General features: G+C 39.0%; 2 protein-coding genes across 3 annotated transcripts in view; both read left to right on the top strand.

Moving 5' to 3' along the window:
• Nucleotides 1-5,488: 5,488 nt before the first annotated feature.
• Nucleotides 5,489-8,692, top strand: rpl38 (ribosomal protein L38). The gene is made up of 5 exons (XM_040039026.1): nucleotides 5,489-5,573; nucleotides 5,766-5,792; nucleotides 6,417-6,477; nucleotides 7,082-7,204; nucleotides 8,619-8,692. The coding sequence occupies exons 2-5, from the start codon at nucleotides 5,790-5,792 to the stop codon at nucleotides 8,642-8,644; spliced, it is 213 nt and encodes a 70-aa protein (XP_039894960.1). The 5' UTR covers nucleotides 5,489-5,573; nucleotides 5,766-5,789; the 3' UTR covers nucleotides 8,645-8,692.
• A 262-nt stretch (nucleotides 8,693-8,954) lies between these two features.
• ttyh2 (tweety family member 2) overlaps nucleotides 8,955-18,275 on the top strand; it is a 69,620-nt gene continuing 60,299 nt past the window's right edge. For both annotated transcript variants that reach the window (XM_040039025.1, XM_040039024.1), the window contains exon 1: nucleotides 8,955-9,958. In XM_040039025.1, coding sequence (XP_039894959.1) covers nucleotides 9,830-9,958 — 129 coding nt within the window. In that variant the 5' untranslated portion in view covers nucleotides 8,955-9,829. The remainder of the gene's footprint in view (nucleotides 9,959-18,275) is intronic.

Raw genomic sequence — 18,275 nt, 5'->3', positions numbered from 1 at the left:
ATACAGTAGATCAAAATGTGATTAATAACAGAATCCACTGCTGCATTACTCATTAGCTCTCAGGTAGAGCTCCTTCTGCTGTCGCGCTTACAGGCCTGCGGGCAGAAATGATGTGTTTCATTACCTACAATGTCTGCGGTGAAGCTCCTGAAATTCCATCATCTACGCTTTACGTGTCTGTTACAGTTAAAAAGGATCTCTGAGCTAAGATCATTTCTTTTTCTTGTAACCCCACTTTGCCTTTTTAATAAGCCAGCGCATAGTTACAAAGTATGATTATCCGTCAGCCTGAGGGTACACATTTTTATTCCAATAACTGCCTTTACACAAAAAGGGGATTATAGTTTCGGGGAACTATTTTAATACCAAGGTGTGTCCAAAAAGGGAAAAAAAAAAGACTTCAAATGGGTTTTCAGTGCAGAATGAATTCCGAAATTCACACTGCTGTGTAAATAAATTAACACTTGCCCCAAGCAGAATATCTGAATCCATCTTTCTAAGGTGAGATAGTAATTTGTGCGAGCACAAGTTATGAAAAAGGCAAATAAAAATTCACATTGCCAAAGATTTGGGGGAAGGTATAAGGATATCATATCATGAGGCACAATTAAAGCGTGATGTGTTAATAAGCAGTGCCCTCAGCTGTGCTTGACGATTGTCTTATGTTGCAGAAGATTGTGAGGATGTCTAAAGGTAACTTTGATTCATTTGACGTCTTATATAATTAAATGAATTTGTATTCATGCATAATAAAAGGAGAAAATGAAAAGAATTAACATTAACCTTTGCAATCTCTCCCTTATACAGAGAACTGAAGACCATTGGAGGCAATACCTTAATACACAGCGTCTCCTAATGTTGAGGATGAGATGCTGATCAACTCGACATTATCAACTACTGGCTGCCCCCTATTGTAAGAAACCCAGAACTGCAACTGGGGAATGGAAAAAAATCAGCATTTAGAGTCAAGCTGAGTTTCTACAAGCGGCTTGGCACAGGGGATCATGTTTGTTGCTGTGCAAGCAAATGGAATAAAGATCATACCGGTGCAAAAGAGCTTTAGCTAAACCAGGCATGGTCATTTGTTGTAATCTCTGTGGATGAGCTGATCCTCCCTACGTAACCTTACACTATTACATCCACCCCTTACACAAGCGGACATTCAACAGGGATGAGGGAAAAAAAAAAGAAATAACAACAGAGGTTGTGATGAAAATTAAATAAATACCAAATAGGACATGCACACTGGCACATAGGCTTTGATAAAACGCAGTCACAATATAAAGAAATATTATAAACGTACGGCGTTAATATTCAGTTTAGGCGCCTCAAACTTTATTTCATCAACTTTATTCTCTTTTATAAAGAACTTATTATTATTTTGAAATGATGATGCATGACGTGCGCGTTACGTCTGTGGGGTCAGAAATGGCAGCTGAGAAATAATGCGTAATTGATGCTGTCGGTGCTTTTTAGAGCATACAAATCCCAGATAAGTCTATTGATTTTCATTGTTCATGAGCAAGTCGAGAGAGAAGAAAGAAATTGAAATAATATTTAACAAAGATGAAACAAATGTGTCCGCATAATAACAGATAAAGCAGAAAAAAAAAGGTTTAAATTACAGTAATTTCAGTTGAAAAATTAAACATGAAATAAATAAAGATGAAGAGTTATAATAATCAGGTTCATATCAGGTCTAATTAAGAATTTGTTTATCTGCAAACACATTTTTATGCAGCACACGTAAAGCATGAAATGTTTCCTGATCACTAAGTTTTTTGGTCTTTTCTGAGTCTTGTCCACTAAAGTGTAATGCTATTTAAACTAAAGCATTAACAGTACAATGTATAACAAGACAAACTACACTTTGTCCATCTGTGTATCACCTTTCATATTTTCTATACACCAGTTCCTCAACAAGGACACCTTTTTTATGATCTTTCCTGTGAATGGCACGGACATCATTTTACTGAAGCTACAGAATGAGTCTTGTACTCTTACATCTCCTCAGCTTCCCAAGGAGCAGAGTGACTGGCTGTCAGTTGGAAAAAAAAAAAAGGTGTATTATCTTGTCAGCAGCAAGGAGTAGAAATCCTTGCTGAGATAAACTGTTTTTAGTTCCTTTTTCGCTGTGGAAAAATGGTTTGGGACTGCAAACAAGTACACAAAACAACACAGATGTGGGACAAAGCTTGTACTGTGTAGTGTCCGTGTAGTTCTCTAACCAGTATCTGCTGCAGAGTCACTGAGCCCCCTCACTAAAAACACTTGCCAAAACAAACTGCACTTCATCTCCAACTTTGACTGACAAGAGACTCGTGAAAATTTTAAACCCTGAGTGAAACGTCTCCAATAGTGCAAGCGCTGATTGAGTATCTGGGTGGATATGGCCTGTGAACATGGGCAGACAGGTAGATAGTAGGTTAATTAAAAACGGCCGATGAGGTGTTTCCTGTCTTTATGAATTAACGCCAAGTCAGAGCAATGGAAACAGACTGAGGTGTCACTCAAGCATCACTGACCAAATATCCTTGGCTTGTGCACATTTTAAACTTGAATACAGTTCAGCCCACTTATGAACTCACCTCCAGGTAAGACAACTATGGGAAATATGTACTGCTGGAGTATGTTGCCACTACCATTTCCTCTGAAACAAAGTACATGCATAATAAATTACAAAGCCAAACACTGCCTTGAACACAAGAAGGTAAAGTAAATTGACACCCACTGAGCAGAAATGTGTTTCACACCTCACCATCGCAGAATTGGCTCATGTGCTCTACTGCTGTAGAAATACATGGAATTATTTTTGTCAGGTTGTAAGGATAATAGATGGGAATTTCTTCACTGTGAACCATTTATATACTTAAAGGCTTATTATTCTGGTACCCATTGGGTTTATCTGTCTTGAGTGCAAAAGATAATTGAACTCATAAGTCAGCAGGTTGGTTGTAATGTGTGCAGTTTCAAAGATGTCTCAAGCAAATCTTTTACTTTTTTGCTCTCTCTCCCTCTTTTTTTTTTTTTTTAAATTTAGTGTAAGTCTGAAACCAAAGAAATACCTGCCAGAGCGTATAATACAAAAGCCCAACACAGCAGTTTTTCAGGAAACAAATTGTATTATACATGTAATTCTTCCCACCCTTCTCAAAAGAAACATTCAGTTCCCTCGCAATGCTTGGCCCTGAACTGAGTTTGAAAAACTCAGCCATACAAGAGGATATAATGCCTGTTGCGTACTTGCTTTAAAAATGACCTCCGGGTTAACGGCTTCTCTGTATCTACGGTTTAGGACGAGAATGAGAGAAAGGGCTAGAAAGACGTATTAGAACAGATGAACAGATAGACAGGCAGAACATTCACAGTTCACAACTCAATTTGAAGCGCGCGAACTATTTCAGTAGTGAAAGGAAATCTCTAATTGGATTAAATACAGTCTTATTTGGTTCCTTATCATCTCCCGTTATAGACAGCAATATTTCCTCACCCACAGTCTGCCTGACCTTGAACTGTTAGATAAATCTGGGGCTCTGACGCGACTTGCTGTGTGAATGCATCTTTATTGAAAAAAAAAACAGAGAGAGAAAAAAACGTATTAAAACATGAAGTTTTCTTTCACCCTTGCATTTTGAGTTATACAATTATTTCTTTTGCTTGGTAAAATCCAGTTTATGGAAGTGTCACTTATGAAAACATTTAATATGTCTATACAGCAAAGACTCTGAATGGAAGTTATGAAGTGATGGCTGACTTTTGAATCAGCTCAGTGATACGGTATATGGCCGGGAAATTCTGTCCTTTTCTGCTTGATATTTGTCCATATAGTAAACAAGGTAAATTCAGACCATTGAAGTTTCTATTTGTATGTCATTTTGGACAAAAGAAGGAAAAAAAATACTGAGTTTGATTCGATTTATTTTCCCATGAAAGTTTGTAAGTTATATTCCTAGCAGCGTTGAGAAGTTATTGAACATTTAACATTTATGCAGGGTAGTGGATTGCAGCTTTCTTTGGTGTGACTGAGGGGCTTTGAGGTGCTCAGTAGAAAAGGAAAGGGGTTGTTTTGGGGGGTTTTTAACTGATACACAAGAAAGATTTTTCTTGACACTTGACTGGATCACTGTGTTCACAATTTTTCTCTAATCTCAAATGTATTGAATAAAGGGTTGACCACTATTACAGGTGGAAAATACATTTTTAGGTACAGAAAAAATCCCTGGCAACTTCTAGGGAGATTAAACTTAAATAAACATCTATTCTGTATTTTTATTTTGGGATTTTTTATTTTAGAACTCAATTTCAAAATCGTGTTTGCAGCCCAGTGTCTTTCCTGCTTTACTAACACTTTACCTTTATGCTAATTATGTGGAAATATATCCACAGCATTTAACTGAATTAATTTCAGGTTCACTTTACATAATTAGTAGAAATGAATGCATGACCATTACAACATGATTCTGCTCCTGAAGTGATAAACACAATGCATGTTCCAGGTCAGTCTCAGGTCTGCAGAGGAGACCTAGTGCGATCATGTCCACATCTTGGAGATATGGCTTTTTTCTGGCAGCGCAAACATAATTTCTTCCACACACTGGTCCTAGTCAGTGTTTCTATTCAGAGGCACGCTGTAGTGCATCCATCAAAGCTTATTCATACTTGGCTGAAAGTGCGCAGTGAAACACAGTGTGTGATCTGCAGGATAACAAAAGGGTCACACAGAGGGTGAGGAATAACCTTCATACATAATCCGCTTTACCGGCCTGTGAGGAATTCTCAGCACATTATGTCCTGTGTGATGCATGTTGTATTCATGAAAAGGTCTAATGTGTATAATCTGTGTGCAGTTGAGCAGCAAATTAATAAATTCATATTGTGGTTCTGTGTCATAGGCAACAAATCACTGACATTCACCAGGCTTAAATGAACTGTGCACACTACAACAGTGAATTATTAGAGGATATATTAAATTTTATGTACATGCAGTTTTATAAGCTTATTTATACTCTTGCATTGGAAACCTGTTTGAGGTATGGTGGTTTTTTGCCATTTTTTTTTTTTTTTCATTTTTGGTACATTCAATTGCCTTTCCTGGCTAATAAAACCAACAGTTACTTTGCGACCTTCAGCTTTCTTGACAATAACCCATAGAGCCTCTATGAGTTTTAATTCAGGCGAGTTACCTGGCCAATCAAGCCAAGTAATATCATGGCCAGTATTTAGTAGCAGCTTTGTCATTGTGGGCAGATGCAAAGTCCTGCTGGAAAAAGAAATTGGCAATTGTTTTGTTATTGGGAAATAAAGACATACATACATTTTTTTTGTCATTCACCAGTATATGCTTGGCTGGGTTATATTAAGTTTAATATTCAATATATGGTAATAAAGTCTATAAAACACGATTTGGGGATTTATGCGGCACACAAAGGCTTTTAAATTTCGGCAAAACTGGGCTCCTGTATCAATATCCGATTCGCTTTTCGTCTTGGCCCTCGGTAGTTGCCGTAGTGACATATAAATGCGTTTTCAACCGGAAGTCCCGCCCCTTTTTCATCCCCTCTCTGGCCGACTGAGTAAGTTCATGTTGCACCACAAACATAATGACTATTTTAATCATCATCCATCCTCTTTGTCAGCAACAATTAGAACCCAACTTTTGCTAAAATATAATTATTTCATTCCGTTGGTAGAAGATTAGATTGAAATTTTATTTTTAGTACATTGATTATCGTCTGTATAGCTGACTCGATCTCTCTCTTCCGCAGCCTCCAGTCCGCTGACACGGCAGCATGGTAAGGATTGCATCTCATTTTAATCTGTTAGTTGCTTATTTGTGCTTAATAAGGTTGTATGTCATGTATACGTGTATGTTGTTACTTAGAATGTGTTTACAGTTAAGTTAATAGTCGGTAGTTGTTGTAAAAGTAGTTAGCACTGGCTATTAGCATTAGCAAAATGCCGCTCAGGGGCTAAGCTGGGCCACCCGGCTGCAGTTTGTTGAGGAATGACACATGAGTCAATACCTATAAGAAATTGTTTTGGGGTTGTTGTTTTTTTTGTTATTTTAATTAGAAGTGAATGTCTTGAAAGTAGCTTAAGGCACTAAAATCATAGTTGCGTCTTTTCTACAGTACTACAGCTTAGACTTGGTCTGCGTTAGCCACAGGGTGCCTGACAATTAGCAACATCCTACCAAAAGAGTTTTTTGCTAACAGCAAGAAGTCCAAACATCTCAGGCTGATGTGCCCGTGATGCATTTACACTCTTGCGAGAATAATGATGGACCAAGTGCTAGGTTTCGACTTCATAACGGGAACCTCAGTTCCACCGGTCCACTAACACTCGTTAGCGATTCATTATCAGCATGTGAAGTTTGATGCTCTGCCTGACTGATCATTTTTTCTGTTTATTTGTAGCCTCGCAAGATAGAAGAAATCAAAGATTTCCTGCTGACAGCCAGGAGGAAGGATGCTAAGTGTAAGAGGCACACAGACATCACATTTTGATGTTTAACAACTAGAAATTTAATCTTCTTGCCAAAGAATAGGTAGATATGTGGGTGACAGCTTGCCACAGACAGCTCTATGCTAACATTGTAAATTGAAATGCACCTTTTAAAGTCCAGTGAATGTGTTGAAAAAGAAATTTGAACCTCTAGAAACATTTTTTTTGGGGGGGGGCATCTATCATGTAGTTACCTCTAAATTAAAGTGCTCTTCAGCGAGATTTTGGTCTTCCCCCAAAGCAAAATCACCATGGCTTTGATAAATAATAAATTGTGGTGAAACTTACTAAAAGTATTTAGTAATTGGCAGGCTTGTGGCAGTTATTCTGTGTTGTCTTAGGCTATTTAATATACAGACCATTCATACTTACATATGTAGTCACCTCCCACAAGCCTATTTTTGAGACATGAAAAAACATGTGTTCAGAATGCTGTTTTTATTAGCAGATCCAGTAGAGGAAAGTATTAAACTAAAGCTCTCACCTATTAGTGTTTGTTTGACTTGAGAAATAATTATGTTTGAGTTTACTTTTGAAGAGACTCGGCGCTAACACAGCTTTGTCTTTCCTCCTTTAGCCGTAAAGATCAAGAAGAACAAGGACAATGTTAAGTTCAAGGTGCGCTGCAGCAGGTACCTGTACACCCTGGTCATCACAGACAAGGAGAAGGCTGAGAAGCTCAAACAGTCCCTGCCCCCAGGTGAGTAATAAGAGAGGTGGCATGTAAAGTGAACACAGCTTTCTGGAATATGTACTCTTTATTTTTATCAAGTGGATTTAAGGGCTTTGAATTAAAATGACTCAGACGAAACCTTTTATTGCACTGATTTAAAGATATGTGCACATATGCTACTCTGTACAGTTTTGGGCCACCTTTGGGTTGAAGATTTTTAATGCTGGTGCATCCCTTTAAGTTAACTTACTTATTGAGACATGGTTCAGTGATTGTTAATGGTTTGTTTCTCTTGGCTGCAGTGTTAAAAAATAAACCCTTTTTGAAGAACATTCATAAAAATACAGTTATGTTTTTTGATATTCTGGGACTTTAGTGCTTTTATTGGCCCACAGTAGTTGTCTGCTTTATCATATTTGGAAGGAAACGTATAAAACGTAGTTAATTTCATAAACAAATGTCTGGAATCTTTAGCGTTTAAAAAGTCTGTGTGCACATGTATTAATGATATCTGGTTCTCGTGGATAATGACCTGGACTTTTCAGTGTGTAAAGCACAGCTGCAGATTCTCTGTTTACAATGTGTAGAACAGAAGGTCCTGATACTTAAGTGCCCTGAATTGCAAGGGTTAATAGTGCAATACTGGAAAAAAAAAAAAAGTCTCATAATAAAAAGAACCAAAGAAATTGATTGCTACAGCAGAGCTTTCCCAGTTTATGTTGTGTTCCTTTGCTCTGATATCTGTTTGGTTTTCAAATGTTTTCATATTTGATTGCAGCCTGTCTAGACATTGCAGTTAGTGCCTAAAAGTCTGTGTATGGTGGAATTGCACCATAAAACCTGTAGCCAAGAAGTTTGCCTCATAATGGCAGAGGAGCCATTTTTAGACAAATTAATTCATTTTAAAATTAATAATATCATCAATTTTCTGCTGCATATCAGGGTTTAGATTAGTTTTTTTTGAAGAATTATTTCTTTAAAAATTGTAATACTTTAAATTATAATGAGCTATCATTTTATCCTCTGCTTTTCTGTAACACGTCATGCTGTAGCTGGTAGGACTGAAACTGGCATTGAATCGCAAGCTCTTTGTATTAACCCCCCCCCCCCCCCCCCCAACAACCCTGAATTAAATTCTAATCGCCACAGAAACATTCATGCTCTTCAAAGAGCAGATCCACATTAACTGGTTCTTTGCAGTTTGCTGTCACTCGTGTTGATGGCAGTCTGCCGTCTTCTTAATACTGCCGGTATGATAATTGTTAATAACTTGCCCTGTAAAGGTCAGATGTGATACCTGGTGCAAGTGGAGAAATTTTGATGAAAATATAAATACTCCTTACTACTTTAATCATGTGATGCCTCAAATGTATTTTCCCAGTTGTGTTTTAGAAAGTGTGTATCTGAATATTTCTAATCTTTTGTCTTTCTTTCTCTACAGGTCTGGCTGTGAAGGAGCTGAAGTAAATCCGTGATGTACAGATAATTGTAATAAAAAACTGGGGGGAAAAATCACTTTGGCTTCTGTGATTTGTTGTGTTGTTATACCATAATCCACAAGTGTGACATGGACATTGGAGCATTTGATCTGAAATGAGCGGCAATGACTTTATAGCACAATTTGGGGCGAAATAATAAAATGCATCCTTTGTAGATGTTGATTGTTTTCTTCAGCTTCATCTTTGTAGAGGTTTTCACTGACTGCTTGGTTACAATGTCTGCATCAACATATAGCCATACTACATCTATATACAAGATTTTTACCCAGAAAATGTAAACTTGTAAATTTTAATGGCTATAAAATTAATTTTGGAAACATTTAAAGTGATAAAGTCATATAACCAGCACAGTTGGCTATTTGACAGCTGGGCTGAATCTGGCTCAATTCCACTTAGTTTAATTACAGCAAAGTTTCATAAATAAATATAAGTAACCTGCTCATGAATACAGCAAATATTATTTTAGCATCTAAATTTGCTGCATCTGTAGCTGAAGTACACCAGAAAATACAAGTATACAAAATGTTAATATAAGCCACTTTAAAAATGACCCACGGGCTGCATGTTGTGTAATTGGCTTAATTGAACACTAGGTGGCACCGCTGTTGCTTATTTACCAGAGAATAAAGGGGCCGTTAATAATTTTAAAAAAAAATCGATGTAGCTGATGTTACAATAAACTGACTTTGTTTATTTAATTAATTAGTTGTACTTATGATGTATGCTGCCAGACTAATGTTCCGAAACCATTTACGAAAGCGAATGTGCACGCCCCCTCACCCCCTGGTGTCCTGCGCCTACTATAAGTGCGCGTTCACGCTGCTGACTGTGTTGTCTGCTGTTTGTGTGGAGCAGCTGTCGGTCGGATAGTATCTGTGGGTCCACAGGAACGGAAACATGGACGCAGAGTGATTATTGATCTTTCTCGGGAAAAATCTTAACCGGAGCTCACTTTGCAAACACACTTTTACCTTTGCAGGACTTTCCCCACCTCTCATGTGTGGTCGAGCGTGTTTCCACAACCGAGCATGCTTTTATCGTTGCCTTTGTTTAATGTGCGACTTGATTAAAATATCCGGCAGCGGAAGAAACTGCCTGCTTTACTACTGAGAGGCTAATTTAGGCTGAAGCCTAACTTTTTCTCCGGGCAGTGATGTCTTCGGATCGTGTGGATTACATTGCGCCGTGGTGGACTTACTGGCTTCACAATTTTCCTCATATCAATCTGAGGTTTCAGCCCATTGATAAGACCTTCCAGCCTGAAGATGAGAACTACCAGCAGGTCAGTGGAGAGGGATATGGGACATATGGCTCTTTACCAGAAGCCTAGTTATAGACGCTTAAAAACTGGGGCATAATATGTCTGTAGGTTTCTGCAATGACACTTAATAAAGAGTTTATAATACTATTTTAACACATTGTCCCAAAACCAACCCACAGTATGATCATTTTTTCTGATATTGCTGTTGTTTCACTAGAATCAGTTGTGGGCTGTTTGCTATCACTATTCCCTCTGCTACCCTCAAGAGTCACACTGCATTGTATTATTGATGACAAAAGTGGGCCATAATGTCCCTGCACGTAACCTAGTCAGCTCCACTGAAATCACACTGAAGCATCTTTACTTTGCCATTGACATGAGAACCAACTCAAAATGCTGTTTATGTATTGTAATTGCAGTCATCGTTCTGAAAGCAGCGATTGCTCTTCAGCAAACACACTAACAAAGCATCATCATCATCATTACTTCAGAAAACCTTAGAAAGAGAAAACGCAGCACAGGACATCTCCCAAACACTGCTTGGATCGACTGTTGCAGCTTTTAAAATGAGCTAATCTTTTATCTGTGTGTGCTGGAGAGACAGAGAGAGGAAGCACCCTTGTGGGATAATGCTGGCATAGATCACCCGTGGGAGTCAAAGTGATTCCCATCCAACTCCAGAGGTGGTGACAGGACCATTTCACACAGCACTGAAGAGGGTTGGGATCAACTTTTGGATGACTAATGACCTGCTTGTGAACACATGTCATGTTCCATGAATGTTTCATTATTTAACTGTTGAATTTTTCAAGGTTACAGTTCTGCCTCTGTCAGTGCAAGTAGTCATCCTGAGAAGTGATGGCATTTAAGTTCATCGCTGCAGCATCCTAGCACACTGGTCTCCAGAGTGAGTTCAGGTGTCTGAGACAGTCAGAGCCTTATAATGATTTTCAAGCGTTTAATTTCAGCAGTGAAATAAGGCAAGTGGGAGTCATTATCACATAGTCACCATTAGTGAATCGCAAATGGGTGCATTCTTTCATAAGCCAATACTAGTCACGCCAGATTTAATGTGGCTATGATTCATATTTCCTTCTTATTTCTGTGTTAACACATGATCACAAGTTTCCTGGAATTTAAAGGAGGATTTTAGTCATAGCACCTCTTCAGTTGGGGGTGATCAAAAACAGAGATAGAAGGGGGGGGGGGGCCTTACTTATTCTAACTAAGTGGAGACAATAAGAGCAAGGTTATTTTTCCACCTTGTGATGTTTTTGGTGGGTGTTTCATTCACTTGTTTCACCCCTCTGATGATGACATTCCCATCCCTCAGACCCAAGGGGGACCCCCTCTGTACTATAACTATAACGCTGATATTGTCAACAGTTACCCATCAGCACAGATAGGAAGCAGCTTAGGGTCTCTCCTTTTCTGTTGGAAAAGTATCAATAGAAGAATCAAGCCTAAAAACACTCTTCATGATGTGTTGAGTCCCTGTGCTTGAGCCTTTCAGGACTTTAACGATAGAAAAGGAGAGACCCCAGGAAATACTGGACAACATATTCACTGATACCATTGCATTCATTTTGGTTTTGATGCATTCTGTCTTTGCAAGATATAGAATATATTTTTTCACTCATGTTGAGGAAGACTCCAAATGAGGCAAAGAGAGGCAGATTGCCTTTTTTCCTCGTGCTGCCCTGTGCCGCCCTCGATTGCATTGTGGAAATACAGCCGGAGCCACGGGGTGCAGGAAGAGAAGGTGGTGAGTCTCAGCAGGTGAAAAGCAATTCCCACTGAGAATACTGTCAGCCACAGGGGGTCAGTCAGTCTGGGGTAGGAAATCCCCACCACTGCATCCATCAACCTTACTTGTTCTGTGCGAATCTTCTTTCTCCCACCACACTCTATCTGACTAAACCATGCTCCTGCTTTCTATTGTCGAGGCTTTAATGGTCTCAGCATGTAAAACAATGTACTGTAAAGCACCACAGCAAATGACGCAATTTCAGGCATATGCCAGGCTACTTAGGGCATTATATTCCTTTTCCTTTATGAGCTGTTGAGCTTAATTCACATCACCACCCCCTGTTTTGCCTGAATTAGAAGCCATGCTCATGTGCTGTGCATGTAATCAATTAATGAGTTACTGAGAATAACACTGATAACATGGATCTTGGGTGTCCTGAATAGTCGCCAAGCTGTGAATTATGCTTATAGTATTTAGGAAGAGTGTTAAGGTTGCTAGTGAAGTATAATGTATTAACATGGTCAGCACTGCGACACAGTAAAAACTGTGAATTAACTTATACTGTCCTGTTTTATAAAACTACAGTACACTGTGATATCTGGGGTGATTTAGTGCGTTGCAGTCGATACTTTTACAGCATTTAACAGTTTAATGGGATAAAAATTACACTTTAATTGAGTTATGTGGTGGTGAGTTGATTCTTTTGTTAACGAGTTGCTGAGTTGACATTTTCTGTTGTAGATGGGGTAGCATTGAGCAGCTGAGCCATGCTTCTTAAAGCAGACCACATGCTTTGTCAGAGGATTTGTAATTGGTTAGTTGTACCGTGGGCAATCCTGGTGAAGTCCCGCCCTGGCTTCGGGCCAGGGAATGTGAAGGGATGTGAGGCGATGCTATATTTCATTGTTCTTTATCTGTGTGTGTGTGTGTGTGTGTGGTAGGAATCTACTACTGCTGTTGTCAGTAAAGGAATGTCTGTAAGCTGAATCATCTGCCTGGAGTGCCTCTAATTTCTGTCTTCTGACCTTAATCAAGCTATTCTTTTTTATTTTACTGAGATATTTTGGAAAATCTCATCTAGTGCTGCAGAGTTGAGGGTTGAGTAGGCTTGAAAACTATGCAGAGGATCCGTTTAGTGACTGCTTTAAAGGCAAAAGGTGTTTAAACCTTGCTCCCAGGGCCTACTTTCAGACCTGCACTCAATTGGTCAATTACTGCATGGAGTGGGCGTGATTGTTGAACTGAACTTTTTTTCTTCTCGTCAGTCCAGCTAGCATTCATTTTAAGCATGCTGACCTCGTGAGCAACTGACATCCATCACTTATGTTTGTTTTGGGCACGCACAGGCTTGAGAGACAAACTGCTGATCTGCTCAGCAATTTGCTCAGTCTTTCTCAGCCAGTGTCTGATGTAGAAAATGGATTTCTCTGCTCTTCCTGTCCCGAGGCCTGTGGGATATAAAGAGGGCAAAAAACTGGAAAGGCTTACCCAAAAGTAGGACAGAGTCGGAGGCCTAATTTTTTTTGTTCTTGTATTTTTGAATGTATGTATGTGTGTGTGTTGAGCCAGATGTTATGTGTAGGTCAGAAGGTCCTAGTCTATCTGACTTCTCCTTTCTTTTCTTCATTTCCTGCTTTGTGAATCAAACATAAACATATTTATGCCAAATAAATTACTGGTACAGATCACATGGATCACTGGATCACATGCGCCAGTCATCCCACCAATGTACTCTCCTCCCTTTTAAGCAGCCAGAGTCACTAAAACTCATATAGTGTGATGATAGAATGTAATACTAAATACTAAAATCAGAGTTTTCAGAACAATAGTCATTTGTGCTTCTGTTTACTTGAAGTTTTTAATGTATATGTTTAGGTAGTCCTACATTTGCACTGGCACTTACTGTACTGTGCAAAAATCTTGAGCCAAGGTGGAAGCCATTCTGTTGTGGGTGTATTTTTAATGTTCTGCTGACAATGTGGGAGTGTAATTGTGCATTACTGGCTAGTGCAGCCGACTGGGAGACAGAACTCTCTTATTATGCAAATTAAAATAAAACAACAAACAAATAAAATGTAGGCAGATTGGTTACTGTACAGTTTACAGCTCTGCGCAAAAGTCTTGAGCCATCCGTAATTCCTTTATATTTTGCGAGTAGAATGGGGAATAGGTGCAGTGATTTGTTGAAACATATGCTAATGTGTGGAAATACAGAATATAAGACAAAAATAGAGTTTGTACAATTCTATGACAGTGGATATTTCGTAGGATCACATTTATTCTTCACCACAATCTGACAATCTTACAAGCTTTAACTAGTCTTCATAGTTCTCAAGGATTTGTTAAAGATGTTTAAAGCTCTTCTTGGGTTTTTGGCCGCCTCTTGTTCTGTTCTCTGTCAAGATGATCCCACACTGCTTCGATAATGTTGAAGTCTGGGCTCTGAGGAGGCCAATCCATGACTGATAGAGTTGTAATGTGTGATTTTCTGCCCAGATATGCTTTTACTGCTCTGGCAGTGTGTTTGTCATGGTGAAGAATGAAGCTGTTAGCATTCAGATACTTTCCAGATGCTGTTGCATGGTGGATCAAAATGTGATCAGGATTGTAGTACTCGCATTCCATGACTTTCAGGTGCTGTTCACCTTCAGCTAATTCAGCTCATTGTTGGTGTTGTTGGTGCAAATATACTTTTCATGCCAGTCCAACTATTATCTTTGACATTTGTTAGTTGGTTGCTAAGTTGCCTGTTATATTTAGACACAGCATTGGTTCTTCCCCGGAGTTAGGTGTGTTTTTATGCTTAAGTGATTCATAGATCTGAGTTAAGATCAGTGTTAGCACACAAATAAACAACAATAATAATAATAATTCCTCTGAAGATGGTCAGGTACAAGGAGTGGTCTGAAAATCTGTGAAAAACCAGCCAACATCCAAAGAAAAACTTTGAAAGACCTTCACAAAACCTGGACTGCTATTGCTCAAGATGACTTTAAAACATTACAAGACATTTAGACTCCTTGGAAGAAAAATATAAAGAAATGAGGGGTGGTTCAAGGCGTTGGCGAAGTACTGTACATCAAAAGAAAAGCAGGCTGATTACCAAAGTAATTAACTCAGGCATTACTTGAACCAATTTTGAGTTGGTCATGAGACTCTGGGAAGACACAGGCAGCATGTTCGTGTTTTTTTGTGAAACTTAAATATTTTCCTCTTATCAGCTGTTCAGTAACAGTAATTACTGGGAAGAATGTGGATTTATGCTCGTGTACGCTCAGTCAAGCACAGAAATGTGTTGAAAAATGTATGCAGCCGCTGCAGGAAATCTGTCATGTTCTTTACTGTTGACAGTTAGCTACTAGTCTCATGTGGTGTTCTGCCTGTTACGGTACAAAGAGTTCAGGGAAGCTTTTGTATTTTTGGGTAGATGTTTGTCTTCTTTGCTCTTGTTCTAAATATTTACACAATTAAGGATGGTTAAAAAAAAAACTTTTGTCTGTTTCCTGCACAGGAAAATAGACTTTTTTTCTCTTTTTGTCTGAGACAAATTGACACATCCTGTAATAACCACCTCAGACAGTCTCCTGTTGAAGGCTTTTATCATATTGCTCAGAGTGATATGAGATAAAGACCTGGGCACATACACAGCGTTCATTTATGGTCACAAACAAGAACTTTTAATACATCCCATCTCTCTGCGTCACAGATCGCGTCTGAAAAATGAGTTCCACCGTCATGCTTGGTTTTTCAGACTTTCCAGGTGTTTTTTGTCACCTTTGCTATTTCTGTAGTCATTCATCAGCATTCCCTTCACCTCACCATCTTTGTTCATTGACATAAAACCTCCCAGTTTAAATAAATGCACTGTGTGTCAGAGTCGCTAATCATAAAGACCGGAAAACTTATGTGCAGTCTTTGTGGATAAAATATGTATTTTTTATGATTTTCTCCAAGTCGTATACTTCAGTTTGAAAGCGCTGCAGCTCCATTTCCCATTAAAGTACAGCCATTACATTCTCATTAATACTGCTAGATTTATGACTATTTCTAATTTATGGTTAAAAAATGATTTGATTGCATTTTTGCGTGAGCCCTCTTCACACGATGTTGTTTCAAGCAGCTACTTTCCTGATTTGCAGCTAAACGCTTATATGGCACTGTTGTGTTAACTGCGTTTAGTGCGTGTGATCGAAAATGAAAAATTATGCGTTTCAGGAGCTGAAAATCCATTATCTGTTCAGCTATCGCAGTCACTCTGATTGCACTGGAAATTTACCAACTCCTTTTGCCGCCTCCTCGAGAAAATCAATCTTAAATCTGTCGTTCTTAATTCCCATGCTCCTTGTCTTATCTCAGCCTCTCCCCGTTTGCCTGAATGATTGTGTAACCTTATTGTTAAAGCAGTGATTCACCTCAGTTCAGTCTCTCTGGTAGGTTGTCTTTTTTTGCTACACAGCCATCTATGTATGTATTGCTCGTTAGTGACATGCATAGACAAAGAGAAAAGAACTTACACTGTCCCCTCTGGGTTTCCAGAAGGTCATTAACCCCAATCTGTCTCCATGCTGCTTGAAGCTAGTGATTAGTATCACCTGATTGACTATATGGTATGGCTTAGGTCTGCACTAATAAGGCAATATTCAAGCCCTCATGCTGATCTAACCACGATTAAACAGGATATGACAGCAGCGGATGACCAACCGTGCTGCTGTAAACTTGGTTTTCTTTGTATTTCCTTAGTGTTATAATTTTAGTTAGTGATATACAACACAGGAAACCTTCAACCTTGGCCATACACCAAAGCTGTATGAATTGGGAGACGTGGATTCACTTAGCCACATTCCTCTCATGTCTCTCATGTAAGCTGCTGGGGGGGGGTTGGGTTTCCTTTGTTGTGACGGTGTGGAATCAAAATCATGACCCCTGACTTCCCCGAGGAAACAGGTTGGCTTTGGGTTCAGAGAGGAAACAAACATAACGCGCTTTGCTTCACTCCAGAGATGTCCCGGTCAGGATGGCCGTGTTTATTAAAGAAGCATTTACTAAAAAAATATTCACAACGCTTTCTTTTTAGAGAAAAAACAGAAAGGGTGAAATTAAACGGATTGGAAGAAACTTTAGACACCATCAGTTTATGGTAGTAAGACAACACAATGTAGATATACATCAATACAGCTTTTTTTTTTAATAATAGGCTTCTGTGGGGTACTTTATTGCAATATTTATTTTATTTTATTCTACTGTATATAGTATTTTATTCTATTCTGTACAGTTGTGTACTGTATTTATTCTTATTGTATTCTAATTTTTGCCTCATAACTTTTGCACTGTCCACTTCCTGCTGTGACAAAACAAATTTCCCACGTGTGGGACTAATAAAGGTTATCTTATCTTATCTTATCTTATCTTATATAGTAGACCTACCATTGATATTAGTTTCACAATAACAATGGTGCAAAATACCACCCAAGTAGCGACAGCTTATAATCAAGTTATCAAGAGCAGTGGAGCGGATAAAAACTTTTTTTTTTTCTTCCATCTCCAGTATTTGCTTCAAAGTTGCTTCTTGCTTCCTCTCACTGCAGGCATTAGGAAACTGGTTGAATGTAGAACTGCAGTTGGTCTTTGGATGCTTTTTTAATTGCTTGTGTTAGCCATACTGGTATTAATACTTCCCTAACATAGTGTAATAGATTTGAAACAATGGTTTAACAACAGAACCCCCCCCCCCGCTTCTCATCCATATCTCATGGGTCACCTTGCTGGGACTTAATAGCATCCCAGCTGTGAACATGGGCAGGCTCAGCTGAATGCACTGAGCTGGAAAGGGCCCTCGTCCCCGGGCATCCAAGTACGTATCGGAGTGGAACAGGCAGAAGCAAGGAGGAAGATAGTGAGTTGGACCATTCATTGATCTTTGGGTGGGGGACTTTGCTTCTTTGCCATATCAGCTTGCATTTCTTAAGGCGCTTGGCTGCCTCAGTTCAATCTGGTATGGTGGTCTTGAGTCATAGAAAAAGTGCTGTGCTATGTCATGCAGAATGGTTAATGTAATAAAGAAAGAAATGATGGGGGGAAATTTGCCATGGGGCTCTCATTTTAAAAGCTAAAGTTTACTAATTGTGAGGAGTACTAAAAGTACGTTTGTTAAGTATTAAGTTCAATTAAAAAAAACTTGATGACATGAATCTAAAGATGTGGGATTTAAGCTTTTTACAAAGTTGCTGTTGTGTTGTTTTGTAGGAGAGAAGGATCCAGTCCTTGCGGAGTTTTGGGGTGTAGAAGGGAAAGGTAGTGAAACATTAAAAGAATAAGTGAAAGAGAAAGCTCTTTTCTGGTGACATTCAACAGCAGCTACTGTTTCCCACCAAGCTTTGAATTTCAAAGTGGAGCTTTTTCTTTTTAAATGTCTTCTTTTTTCACTAACTGACCTGACACCTATTTAACCCCTATCACGCTGAAGTAATGTCACTGCCCATTCAGGCCACTGTCGAATTCGGTGTATTGCAAAGCAATGTGCACAGCGCCTGGAGGCCTTCCCAACCTACGCACAGCTGTCTGCCACCTGCTGTGGAGCTCCAATGCTTG

This window comes from Simochromis diagramma, unplaced genomic scaffold, assembly GCF_900408965.1.
Source record: "Simochromis diagramma unplaced genomic scaffold, fSimDia1.1 OVJJ01000402.1, whole genome shotgun sequence".
Lineage (NCBI taxonomy): Eukaryota > Metazoa > Chordata > Actinopteri > Cichliformes > Cichlidae > Simochromis > Simochromis diagramma.
Note: the sequence above shows the minus strand (reverse complement) of the source record. Positions and strands in the feature narration are given on the sequence as shown.

Bases quoted from the DNA above. Each gene is read 5' to 3' on its own strand.
- rpl38 (XM_040039026.1), top strand. The intron at 6,478-7,081 runs GTAAGAGGCACA...TTCCTCCTTTAG, and splicing joins CAGGAGGAAGGATGCTAAGT to CCGTAAAGATCAAGAAGAAC. The intron at 7,205-8,618 runs GTGAGTAATAAG...CTTTCTCTACAG, and splicing joins CAAACAGTCCCTGCCCCCAG to GTCTGGCTGTGAAGGAGCTG.